Source organism: Lutra lutra, chromosome 8, assembly GCF_902655055.1.
Source record: "Lutra lutra chromosome 8, mLutLut1.2, whole genome shotgun sequence".
Taxonomy (NCBI): domain Eukaryota; kingdom Metazoa; phylum Chordata; class Mammalia; order Carnivora; family Mustelidae; genus Lutra; species Lutra lutra.
The window spans coordinates 68,599,817-68,613,048 of record NC_062285.1 but is presented as its reverse complement, the minus strand read 5'-3'; the positions used below and the strand labels follow the sequence as shown (position 1 = coordinate 68,613,048).

The 13,232-nt window shown below is 34.8% G+C and overlaps 1 protein-coding gene across 2 annotated transcripts in view; it reads right to left on the bottom strand.

Annotated features, from left to right (window-relative positions):
* CPNE8 (copine 8) overlaps positions 1 to 13,232 on the bottom strand; it is a 205,200-nt gene that overhangs the window by 166,959 nt on the left and 25,009 nt on the right. For both annotated transcript variants that reach the window (XM_047742512.1, XM_047742511.1), the window contains exons 2-3: positions 9,863 to 9,903; positions 8,505 to 8,551 (exon numbers count right to left, since the gene is read on the bottom strand). In XM_047742512.1, coding sequence (XP_047598468.1) covers positions 8,505 to 8,551; positions 9,863 to 9,903 — 88 coding nt within the window. The remainder of the gene's footprint in view (positions 1 to 8,504; positions 8,552 to 9,862; positions 9,904 to 13,232) is intronic.

The following is a 13,232-nucleotide window of genomic DNA, read 5'->3' as shown; positions in this document are numbered from 1 at the left end:
ATGGAAACCACCTAAGTATCCATCAATGAATGAATGCATAAAGAAGAGATTATATATATATTCTGTATTCTAATAATCTATAAATAATATTCTATACCTAATATCCTAATGTTCTATATAAATAGATATATATCTATAGCTATGTATCTATATATATTCTAATATATATGTTTTCAAATATTATTCAGCCACAAAAAGAGAAGGAAATACTGCCATTTGTCACAACATGAGTGGACCATGAGGGCATTGTGCTAAGTAAAATAAGTCAGACAAAGACAAATACTGTATGACCTCACTTCTATGTAGAATATTTTTTTTAAGATTTTATTTATTTATTTGACAGGCAGAGATCACAAGTAGGCAGAGAGAGAGGGAAGCAGGCTCCCTGCTGAGCAGAGAGCCCAAAGTGGGGCTCGATCCCAGGATCCTGAGATCATGACCTAAGCTGAAGGCAGAGGCTTTAACCCACTGAGCCACCCAGGCACCCCTTCTATGTAGAATATTAAAAAATAATTAAGAAATAAATTTAAAAGACTCACAGGTCCAGAGAAGACATTGGTGGTTGCCGCCAGAGGCAAACATGGGGAGTGAAAAATGTGGGTAAAGAGGTCAAAAGGTACAAACTTCCAGTTATAAAATAAATCTATCATGAGTATCATGCACAGCATGGTGACTATAGTTGGTAATAATAGAAGGTATATTTGAAAGTTGCTAAAAGAATTAACCTTAAAAGGCCTTACCACCAAGGAAAAAAACTTTATGTGTAGCGATAGGTGTTAATGAGATTTATCGTGATAATCATTTTAAAGTGTATGTGAATATAGAATCATTATGTTGTATCTGAAACAAATATAATGTTATATGTCAATTATATCTCAATTTTTTAAAAATGAAAATATGTATAACTTATGGTTTAGAAATTTTACTCCTATGTATACAAATTTCAATCCTATATATACAAACAATAAGAATAATAAATATATAAAGATAAGTACAAGAATGTTCTAATCAGTTAATCATAATATTCAACAACTGGGAACAACCCAAATGTCTATCCAGACTAGCATGGGTTATATTCATAAATAGAAAGCCGTACAGCAAAAAATATGAACTATTACCACACACATGGACAGACTTCCACAGCATAACTGGGAGTTATGAAACTAGATACAAATAAACATATACTATATCATTCTATTTACATAAGGCTTAGGAATAGAAAAAATTATCCTATAGTGCTAGAAATCAGGATAGTGGTTTAATTTGGGAGGAGAGAGGGGCACAATCAGAATTGCTGGATTATAGTAGGTTCTATTTCTGATGCAGGTGGTGGTTACATGGTTGATGTGTTCACATCTAATAAATTATTGTGCTGTATTATTTTCCCCTTTATTCAGCTATGTTTTATTTCAATAAAAGGGTATATTAAAAACAGAACAGAAATTCAGCCATAATAAAAAGGAAATCAATTCTGCCATTTGCAAGACAACATAGATGAAATTTGAGGGCATTATGCTAAGTAATAAGCAAATAAGTCAGTCAGAAAAAGATAAATACTATGTGATCTCATTTTTTATGTGGAATCTAAAAAAACCAAACTCATAGAAACAGAAGAGACTAGTGGTTGTCAAGGCTGGTGGGAATGGGCAAAAGTGGTCACTGGATACAAACTTAAAGTCCTAAGATGAATAAGTTCTGAAGATGTGATGTACAACATAGTGACTATAGTTAACAATACTATACTATATATCTGAAAGCTGCTAAAAGAGTAGCTTTTTAAAGTTCTCACCACACCACACACACACACACACACACACACACAATCATATTGAGATGATAGGTATGTTAACTCGCCTATTTTGGTAATCATTTTGCAATATATACATATATCAAATTACATTGTATGCTCTAAACTTACATAATGTTATATATAGATATCAATAAAGCTGGAAAAAATAAAAAATAAATAAGAACAAGAAAAATTAACTCAAGGGACTAAAATTACTCTGGATTTGTTTTTCAAGTAATAATCAGCAAAATTCTATTGAAAGCATGATTCTTGTTCAATTGGTCACAGAATATTCATAGCGTTAAAAGACTTTCAACTGAGCCATATAAAGAAAGGACAACTTAAATTAAGCCACAGCTTCTAATCATCTGTACCCAGGAATATCTTCAAAACTACTTCATGTCCTTTCCTAAACAAAAAAATTTCAAGGCTCATAGGTTTCTTTCCAAAACTGGTATGGCTGACCTTGGGAATTCAAATATATAGAGTATTATCCTGAGGGGCACACAAAATATTTTTGCTAAGACAGTAATGCCTTAAGAGTGACTACACAGACCACAGAAGATACTGAAAGAAGATTCTTCCCACCACATACCGCACAAGTGTTCTTCTAATAGAACTTCAGTGTCTTCTGTTACAACCCCCTCAATGAACCACATTGGAGAAGTAATGATACACACTGTGAGACCCCTTCAAATGTCTGAGAAGAATATAATGTCTGCAGACTGAATGTTTAGCAGTATTCTGTCATTAAGATCTTTTTTAAAAAATAGAAAAGAAAAGTAAACAAAACAGAAAGGTTTCACTGCTCAACAGCTTGAGTCCAATAGTGAAGGCACTATCAGCAGCCATACAGGACCCTCCTCAGGGCCTCAGCAACGGGACCTGCCTAACGATTGGGGGGAGCTTCCCATCCTGTATCAATAACTTTAGCTGGTTCACTCTAGTATTTCTTTTTTTTTTTTTAACATATAATGTATTACCTGCACCAGGGGTACAGGTCTGTGAATTATCAGCCTTAACAAAATTCACAGCACTCACCAGAGCACATACCCTCCCCAATGTCCATCTAGTATTTCTACAGGACAAAAAGGAGAGAATGTTTCATTCTCTCATTAGTATCCCTTAAGCTTCAAGACACATTTATGTTTTCAATGGATGCTGTAATTCCAATTCCAAAATCTGTAGTTCAAGTTATGATAGGGAGCAGCAGAACAAGCACTGGGATCTCACAACTGGTTGGTTAGTATACCACACCTATGTTCTCATTTGAAAAATGTGACCTTCATACCAAATGATCTAAGGGGATTCTCAGTTTTGAAACCATGAGAGTCAAGTGTGTGCCTCTATTTGAGGGTATCCTCAAGTTTATCCCTCCAGCAAATATTAACTGAGCACCCTCTAAGAACAAAGCCCCAGCCTAAGTGTTATAGTGTAGGAGGCTGACCTTTAAGGAGCACTGAGTTGAAAAGTGAAGCTGAAACATACTTGTAAGAGAGTAAGTTCACAAAAAAGACCGTGATGTTTGTTCACTGGTTATCAAGTAGAAGGTGACAAGGACCATGAGAAAGATAAAGAAATTATGGGATTTTAATGGTGCAAGGTGGAAATTCTAGGTATTAAGTTCAGAAAAGTCTGTTGGGTCAGGTACGATTTAAGCTGGACTACGAACAATATTCTCAAACTTTCTGAATATGTTTGTGTGTTTATGTATTATACATATATGATTCAGTATGGAAATGAATAAACGTTACATAATAAATAATAATAAATAATAATAAATAAACTCTACATCAGAGGAATGGTTCAGAAGCAGAGACAACATTACTACAGTAATCAACATGTGGCAGCAGATTACTGTCAAACTATGATCGCTGTAGATTATATGAACTTCAGTTTGCTTTCTTTCAGCCCATACTAACTTAGAGAATCTAAAACCAACTCTATAATTTTAAATGTTTAAGAGGAATTCACAAGGGAGATTACCTATGGATAACTAAAATTTAACTCAGATAAGTTAATTGCAACATTTTCAGAACCTCTCAAAGTGAAGTATACATCCTCGGGGACAATACTTTGCCATTTCCACTTGCCACTAAGAGGTTTTCATATTTTCATCATTCATGACACTTAAGTATCATTTCTAACTCCAAATTATTATGCACTGAATAATTTTAGTTTAAAAATATCAATTACTTCAGAGCTTTTGATAATTCACAATCATCAGAATTTATAGAAGACATGCAGGTAATTCTAACAGTGTCATATATAATTTTTAAATTGCAGACTTCAACTACAGATCAATTTTAAATATTTTTTCTCTATTTAGAGCATTTGTTTTGATATGGTTTGAACTCTTTTTCTTTTTTTATTACTTTTAACTATCTAAAGGTAATTCATCCCAGAACATAGAATCATATAGCTAGTTACTACATACTTCTCCGGAATACAACTAAATTCAAAAACAAAGACAACCACTATACTACTGATATAGTGTTGGTACCTAAGTCAGTAAAGTAATAGTAAGACACACTGGAGTTGCCAATAAAATTCTCCAACTATTTTGTATGCTCCTCGAAGCAGAATACTGTCTATTTTAAAATCTTATCCACCACTGCAGCTACAAAACAGGCACTCAAAAATATGTCAAACTGATAAATGGGTGGATATATTTAAAGTTATTAATGAAGTAGCAATAATACTGTTTTACTTGTCTGATTTCAAACATCCTGAGAATAGTTACCAGAGTGGTTTTTACTATTATCTTGTAAAATAATGTTCAATACTTAGAAGATACTTGGAAGAGCTGAAAAAATGACTAGACAACTTTTGAATTCTCTCGTCTCATAAAAAAGAAGACTTGTAAGGAAACTAGAACTGAGTCCAATTTCATTCCTGATAAATTAGTCCAGCCCCTATTTAAATACTTCCAGAAACAGGACATCCACTAGAGTGCCAGCATACAGTTCTAGGAAACCCACTCCACCATGGGATACTCTTAAGTATTACAAAGGTCTTCCTCACAGGAGCACCTGGGTGGCTCAGTTGAGCGTCTGCCTTCAGCTCAGGTCACGAGCCAGAAGTCCCAGGATCAAGCCCCAGGATGGGATCCCTGGTCGGCAAGGAGTCTGCTTCTCCCTCTCCCTCTGCCCCTCCCCCTGCTTGTGCTCTCTCTCTCTCTCTCTCTCTCTAAAAGAAATAAATAAAATCTTAAAAAAAAAAAAGTCTTCCTCACAGTGGCTTAAACAACATCTCTGTCACTCCATCCTCTGAGCTAAATTTTTTGTTTCCTTTTTTGTTTCAATATCAAGTACATGTACTACCGTTTCTAAGTGAAGATACTTTCAAGAGTTTGAAGACATTTATTATGACTTTTATTCATACAGCATAGCTTCTATCCCTTTCTTCAAGATGGAAGCCCTCCTAAAATACAGAGTTGGCATTCTGACGGTCTCAGATGGAGAACAGAAAAGTAACACTCCAGATTTGCTCCCACCAGAGCAAAATACAATAGTATTTGATTGAATCACATAAAATTGCCAACACTCAACCATTTTTGACCTACAAAAATGACAATTTCATGTAGTTCAACATAATAGCATTATCTTCTTTGATGTAAGCACGGCACATCCATCAATGCATCCTCAGATTGCATTAGCTTTTTAGCAGCTGTGTAACACAACTGCTGCATATTAGGTTTGAAGCCAAGTAAATCTCATAGGTCATTTTCCCATCAACTGCTGGGCTTATGCAATGAATCTTACAGAATTTTATAATGTGGGAATTTACTTACCTGCCATTTGCTAGTTTTGTTATCCTTATAAAAATTTTTTGATCTCTTAGGGTCCCAATGTATCCTGAATCATATGTTTCCTATGTGCCAGACACAGTTATCAGTCATTCACATTTGATCTTCCTAACCACTACATGAGCTAGAATCATTAGTTCCCACATTACAGATGAGGAAACAGACACTGAGTGGTCAAGTGCATGCCCTAAACTACTACATCACCTGACTCTCAAAATAGGGAAACTGTCTTTCTCAAACGGTTTTGTGGCAATTTAATAATATACATGTAACGTATTTAATTTTTTCACACCTTTCCTTTATCTAGCAAGTTCAATTAGCTGCCAAATACAATGGACTTCAGCTCCTAAATGCCTCTTTCTTGCATCTGGCACTTCCTTTCTATTCTTCCAGACTATTCTCCAGTTACTAATACTTTTAATTCTTCTGAAATGCTGTCTATTGAAATTACCTCTTAACTGGTTTCTCTTCCTCTCCATCCATCTGTTCCTATCCACACTGTGTAACTCTGGGTCCTATTTCTCATCACTCTCTAAATTTCTACTTTGTTTTTATACTCCCTTTGAGTATTAGTTCCTCTTACTAACTCTTCTTATTCCTTCAAGGAGAAAAAAATAAACAAGTAGAATTTTGTTTTCTGTCTTATTTTCTTATTATGCTATTTTCCCTAAAGAGTAGGCCTTCTTTCCTATTTGTCTCTCATTCAGAGGCAAGCTGAAATAAATAAGAATAAAGCCCAAAAATCAATTTATAGAATTTCCTTCCATTAACAAAACCAGAATGTGAATGCTGGGATCAGACCAGGATTCTGCAAAGCAAGGCGGTCTACAAGAAAGGCTCTGGACCTGATGGCCAGGGCTGAAATCCTCATTCTGTGATTTATAACTGGATAACTTTCATCCTGTCACTTAAGCTTTCTGTGCTTTAGTTTCCTCATGCGTAAAATAAGGATTATGATAGCATCACCTCTTAAGGTTATTGTGCAAACAATAAATGAGCCAATATATTTAAAGGGCTGAGAACAGGAGTTAGTAGGAAAGATCTTGTATAGGCAATAGGAAAGCCTCATCACTAGAGATCTGTATTGGCCCAGATGCCTGGTCCCGTACCTTGTGAATATTTATCTCAGTTCCTTTACTGGTCCCTCAAGTAATGTTATTTTTTTTTCTTTTTTTTTTTTTTTAAGATTTTATTTATTTATTTGACAGAGAGAGAGAGAGAGAGATCACAAGTACACAGAGAGGCAGGCAGAAAGAGGGGGATAAGCAGGCTCCCCGCTGAGCAGAGAGCCCGATGCGGGGCTTGATCCCAGGACCCTGAGATCATGACCTGATCCCAGCACCCTGAGATCATGACCTGAGCCAAAGGCAGAGGCTTAACTCACTGAGCCACCCAGGTGCCCCATAATGTTATTTTCTGAACACTCCTGGTAAGTGCCGGTCCCCAGCTAGCTTGACTCTTAATGGGCAGTCAGCAGTTCCACTGGATTGCCTCAGGCTTTTAAACAAGGGAACTCTAGAGTGAATGATAAGAGACAGTAAATCTTTTTGGAACATAATCAAAGGAATAATTAGATAGAGGAACAAGAAAGAGGAGCATGGACTCGGGAGAATGTCCTAACAGAGAAGACAAAAGAGAACATAGGTCTGCTGAAGGAAGTGGCTCATTTGAGATTCTTTTTTTTAACAAAAAAGAATTCACACCACTGGATAACTGATAAATAAAGAAGGTGTGGGAAGGAAAGTCAGGATGGCTACAAAAATCGCAGTTTGATATTTTGGCTGATGATGTTTTTAGCTATATGTGGAGCAAAGGCAGCAGCCATAGGGTAGAGGTGATGAATTTACATTCGTGTATGTAGAATTTGAGATGAAGCTCAAATAACTACATGGAAAGGTCCAGAAGCAGTTAAATATGAGAAACTGGTGCTCAGTATCCCACTGACCCATTATCAGTGGGAACAATTTTTGAATTTGAATTGGTTTATTCTGCCAGTTTTGAGAATAAATGACCATAACCTTTTCTTATCTTCTATCTCACAGCTGAGACACACTAGTAAAATGGCTGGGCAGCAAGGCAATCTATGGCAATAAGTAACAGAAATCTCCCTCAGGAATCTCACCAGAAACTGCAACCCTATTAAAACAATGCACTGACTTCCTAGGATAGGAAGCAGATAGAAATGAGTGAACTACAAGCGGATAGAAATGCCTTTTATTTTAATAGACTCCCTCCCCTCCAGTGATCATCCTTCCACAGGAACATGGACATGCTCTCAATACAAATTAACCAAAATAATAATTCTGCCTCCTAGCTTTTATTTCATTAACAAAGTATGTTGTGACGAGCACTGGGTGATGTACACCACTAATGATTCATTGAATGCTACATCAAAAACTAATGAGGTACTATCTACTGACTAACTGAACATAATAAAAAACAAACAAACAAATAAATAACAAAGTATGCCGGTATTAGGAAACAGAGTTTTTACTTTATTTTCAAATAATAAATTACTAACTAGCAAAAAGTAAGTGACAGTTGATATCAAGCATCACACTTAAAACCCTTTAAAGCATATTTTATAAAAATCAGCAGTTGACTTCTAAAAGTGAGACTAAGTCTAGCCTTCAATTATGTAAGGATTCCAACACATTAAATTTACTTTACACTGAGGAAAATACAAGTTTCCAGGCTAGAATATTCTACAGGAAGGTCATAAATCAGATAAACATTGAGGATTAATAAAAACAAACACAAAGATTACTCTCATAAATTTAAAAAATGCAATCTTTGGGTTGAAGAGGACTTAAAATAACTAAAATCAGGGAAGCATCACCTTGACCAAATTGTAACTTAGACCATATTTCCTAGCACAATGATATTCAAAAAATTTTTAATGCTTACCTCTCTCCATTCTTTATTTCCAACTCCTTGTACATATAAGACACAAACTATAAAAGAAGAAAAAGTAAATATATAAATGTCTTTTTATAAATATAAGATATGAATGTATATAATTTATGCTTTAGCTGCCCAAAAGCTACATCAAAATGATTTCATAATTCCTGGGCTTATTCCTCCTCTAAGAAAATTGCTAGTAAAACATTAAATGACTAAAAACTTGTGAAGAAACAAGAAACTGTATCAGATCTTTAGAACCTAACATGCATAGACCTAAACACAAAAATATATAATAATTATTTGCTAATGTCTACATTATGTCTACATAATACATAATGTCTACACAAACTTTGCTTTACATAACTTTACATTATGCTACAGAGACACATACATTTTTAAACTATAGTTTAACAGTTTGAGATATTCATGTTACTAAAAATTAGTCAAGCTCTTCCTAAGATACCCATAATGCTCAAAGCCATCACAAGAAGGACAATCTGGAGCATATCATCTTCTGTATTTAACATTTGCAACTCCCACCCTCAATAGCTATAAACAGGTAAGAAATCTTGTCACCACAAAAGGAAGTCACAAAAAGAGAAATGAAGGGTTTGGAGTAAAGATTAAGGGATTTAAAAAAAAAAAAAAGTCCCACTCATCTGTCAAGTGAGCCCTAGGAACTTTTAATACCCACATTGTAATGCCTTTTCCCCAATGACTACTTGAAAAATTCTAACATCTCACAAAACCTCCCCCTAAATCACATCCATCCTATACTTGTAGAGATGGAGGTATGGGATATAAATTTCTAACTATTTCAAGATTTGGAAACACTTGCTGATTTATACAGTAATGTTGCTATTTTCTAATTTAAACTGTCTTTTTCATTTTACAAGTTATCTCCAATTTTTTAATATACATTATTAGGAATCAAAATTTCAGTTCATCCAAGATGATGTTATATGTTTCACTTGGTTAAGCATGTCTTTACATATTTCTTTTATTTATAAAAAAGAAGGAAAAGTATTACTGTGGGACAAACCATTTAAAATTATGGTTCATTATGGTCGCCTTTCAAATACAATTTCTATCATATAGCCGTACCATGAGGTTTTAATTTCAAAGTGAACTGTCTTACATCTGCATTTTCATCTTATTCTCAAAGTGCTAAGCAACTCCTTCTCTTTAGCCAGACTACTGCCCAGGTAGATGAGAATGCAAGGTTTGACACCATCCCCTGTTTTTCTTTCTGTGCTTTAAAACAATTATTTAAACAAGAACTGTAAGTTTCATACAATTTTTGCAAAATCAAGTAAGAAAAATAAGTAGACTGCTTCAAAAAGCAAATAACAGATACTTACTTGGATCAGATTTAGAGAATGTGTCTCTGTCAAGAAGATTTCTGTTGAATGAAAGAAAATGTCAGATGAATGTAAGGCCAAAATATTTATATAAATACATAAATGTAAACAAATATATAAATGTTTACATATTATATATGTAAAATATATGTACACATATATCTGTGATATGTGTCTGCATTGTGTATTACATGTGTTATATATGTATATTATGTATATATGTACATGACTAAATGAAAATTTGCTAAAAATGTGCTTGTACCTATTTTTTGCAGTTTATAAAAAATTATTATTAATTTTATTTTTTCAGTGTTCCAAGAGTCATTGTTTATGCACCACACCCAGTGCTCCATGCAATACGTGCGCTCCTTAATACCCACCACCAGGCTCGCCCATCCCCTCTACATGCCCCGCCAAAACCCTCAGTTTGTGTATTCAAAGTTCAGGATGCAAGGGTGAGGAAGGCCTATTTGCTCAGCCTTGTACTGCAGCTGGTCAATGACAAGAGTCTCCACATTTGAAGATAAAAATCTGAGAGATGTAACTATTCCAAGTTTCCTTCTATCCCACCTTAATCAGCATACAGATGATCAGAAATGCTTCCTAAATTGAATCGTGAGTTGTAGGTGCCTCCTTAGCGCAGTAGGCAGCGTGTCAGTCTCATAATCTGAATCGTGAGTTGTGACTGATGCAAAATTGTTTGAGATTCAGAGCACGTGATCACATGAGAACACAAAATTAGAAGGCAACAGTGAAGCACCACCTGTTGACACTGTCACCTTGTCACAGCAAATCGGAGGAGCTTTATGTTGCTACTCTGGTCTAGGAATTTAAGATGAACGTCCAGATCTCTACCAAAGAATTTTTCAGTGGAAGAAAAAAATTAAAAGGTGGACAAAGCCATTATTAGCATCTATTTATTCTTCTTTACAGATATTTCCATATCTAAACCAGAATGAAAATGGAAAATCAGAAACTGTGGAAGTCTGGATTCCTCTAGTATTGGGCTATCCTATGTATCTTCAGTGGTAGTAATGCAGTCCCGTACTTTATGCTCATAACAATAACCCTGAGTAATCAAAAAAAATTAATTCACTATGCCCTGATTAATAAGACAAATTGGAAAAATCCCCATCTAAAATAGATTATTTTCCTAAAAATGGTAATTTGAAGCTATACTCTTATATGAAAAAATATGGCTACCTAGAATGATGACTTGAATGTACCAAAAGTTAAATTTGTCCTTTTTATTCATCCTTTCTTTTTTTTTTTAAAGATTTTATTTATTTATTTGTCAGAGAGAGAGAGGGAGAGAGAGCGAGCACAGGCAGACACAGAATGGCAGGCAGAGGCAGAGGGAGAAGCAGGCTCCCTGACGAGCAAGGAGCCCGATGTGGGACTCGATCCCAGGACACCGGGATCATGACCTGAGCCGAAGGCAGCTGCTTAACCAACTGAGCCACCCAGGCGTCCCTTATTCATCCTTTCTTAATTGGCAATAACTGTAAGAACAAATTACATTTTTATGCTTAATACTTATACTAAAAATTTCATGTTTAAACTGTCTTATTCTTCCACCCAGGACCACTACTTCTGTGCATTTATCTGTACTGCCCATGGTATCTGAAAGACCATCTTAAATATCAATGTGATATCCTCTCTTATCTCAGGTTCTCAAAAGTTACTGCTTCCCTGGAATCACTGTACAGTAAGAAAATAAAAATACAGTCAACATAACAGCGCAGCACAGACCAAAAAAAAACAAAACAAAATGACATTATGTCTTCAAATAGTCCTAAAAAGAAGAGAAAATATCAGACATATTTATATTTGGAATTAAGTCAGCTTCAAAGACCACTAGTCAGAAATCAAATTAAAATAATCCTTCTGTACCATAAGCAGACATCGTGACTGCAGCAATGGTTAGCAAATAGTAAATTAAAACATTTCCACTTGAAAAATCACTGTGATACATATTTACAAAGGTGGTTCTCCACTTAAGTGGAAGTTCCTCAGCCATTCCCATATCCCCAGACTTTTGCTCATTAGTGTCCTTAAAAAATGTAATTCAGCTCTTTCTTTCAGAGTTCATGATAATTTAAGAGAGATGACAGTGCAAAATATTGCAACGTTGGGACTCAAGAACCATGTCATTCACATAGTTAAAAGAAAATAATGTGATTTCAGTGCCTTTTTCTCTCTTAAAACAAAACAAAAACAAACAAACAAACAAAACAACTATAACCTTTAGCCCCAAATATAAAATAATGGATACCTAGCAACTAAAAAATTAATATTTTTAACCCTAGACTCTATAGGTCACACTGTTTCTTCTGATCATTATGATCCATAATATACATAATATACATGATAAGGTAAAAAATAAACAGAGAAACAAAAAAATCTTGGATCCTTTACATGATAAGAAAAAAAACTCCATAATCTCTTTAAAATTAGCCCCTTAAATTAGCAATTTAACTTTCCCAATGCTCTTTGACAATAAATTTCATCAAACATATACAATTTCAAAAGTTTGGAAAAGTTTGGAAAGCCAAGTATACTTAAATAGTGTGTGTGTGTGTGTGTGTGTGTGTGTGTTAAAAGACCAGTGATTATCAAAATTCATCATAAAGTTTGGGTTGGTGATAGAAATAAAGGTTTTTTACCTTTTCAAAATCCTATTAAAAATAAAGCACATTCACATTAAGTAAAACAAGACAGGTCTTATTATGAAGGCTGTTTTATACACAAGAAACTAAGCTGAGGCTCGCAGAGACTGAATGAACAAATAAGAACACACACACAGCCCCATATCATCCAGTGGAATCAGCCCTTCTGAATTTGACTTCTCTGTTCTTTACAAAATGCTGGAGATACACTCCAGCTGGAGAAATGCTCCAGACATGTCCGGAGAAGTCCAGAAGAAACAACTTATTTACCTATAAGTGTTGGAAATATGGAAGGCCCCCACATTATACCTACTGGTTAAGCCACTAGAGCATAAAATAAAACAAGTTTCTGTGCCAAGACCAGTATGAAGAGCAATCCTGACTATAGAATGGAGACAAACAGAATGGAGAGCAAGCATAACTGTATTTATTCACAGAAAAATATCTTTGCTTCCTATATGAGGCACTGTAAAAAAAAAATAATAACAATAATACACACACACATGCACAAACACATACCACTAATTAGCTTTCATGTGGGAAACTGACACTTCTTTCCATAGAGGTGTCATTTCCTTGAGCCAGGATGCCTGTAATTTTATGCCTTTAAGTTTATAATGTGAGGCTGCACATCAACAGTGGGTTAAAAATCCTGAATATATTTTTCTATTCTGTAAATCCAGATGTAGCCAAAACAAGGA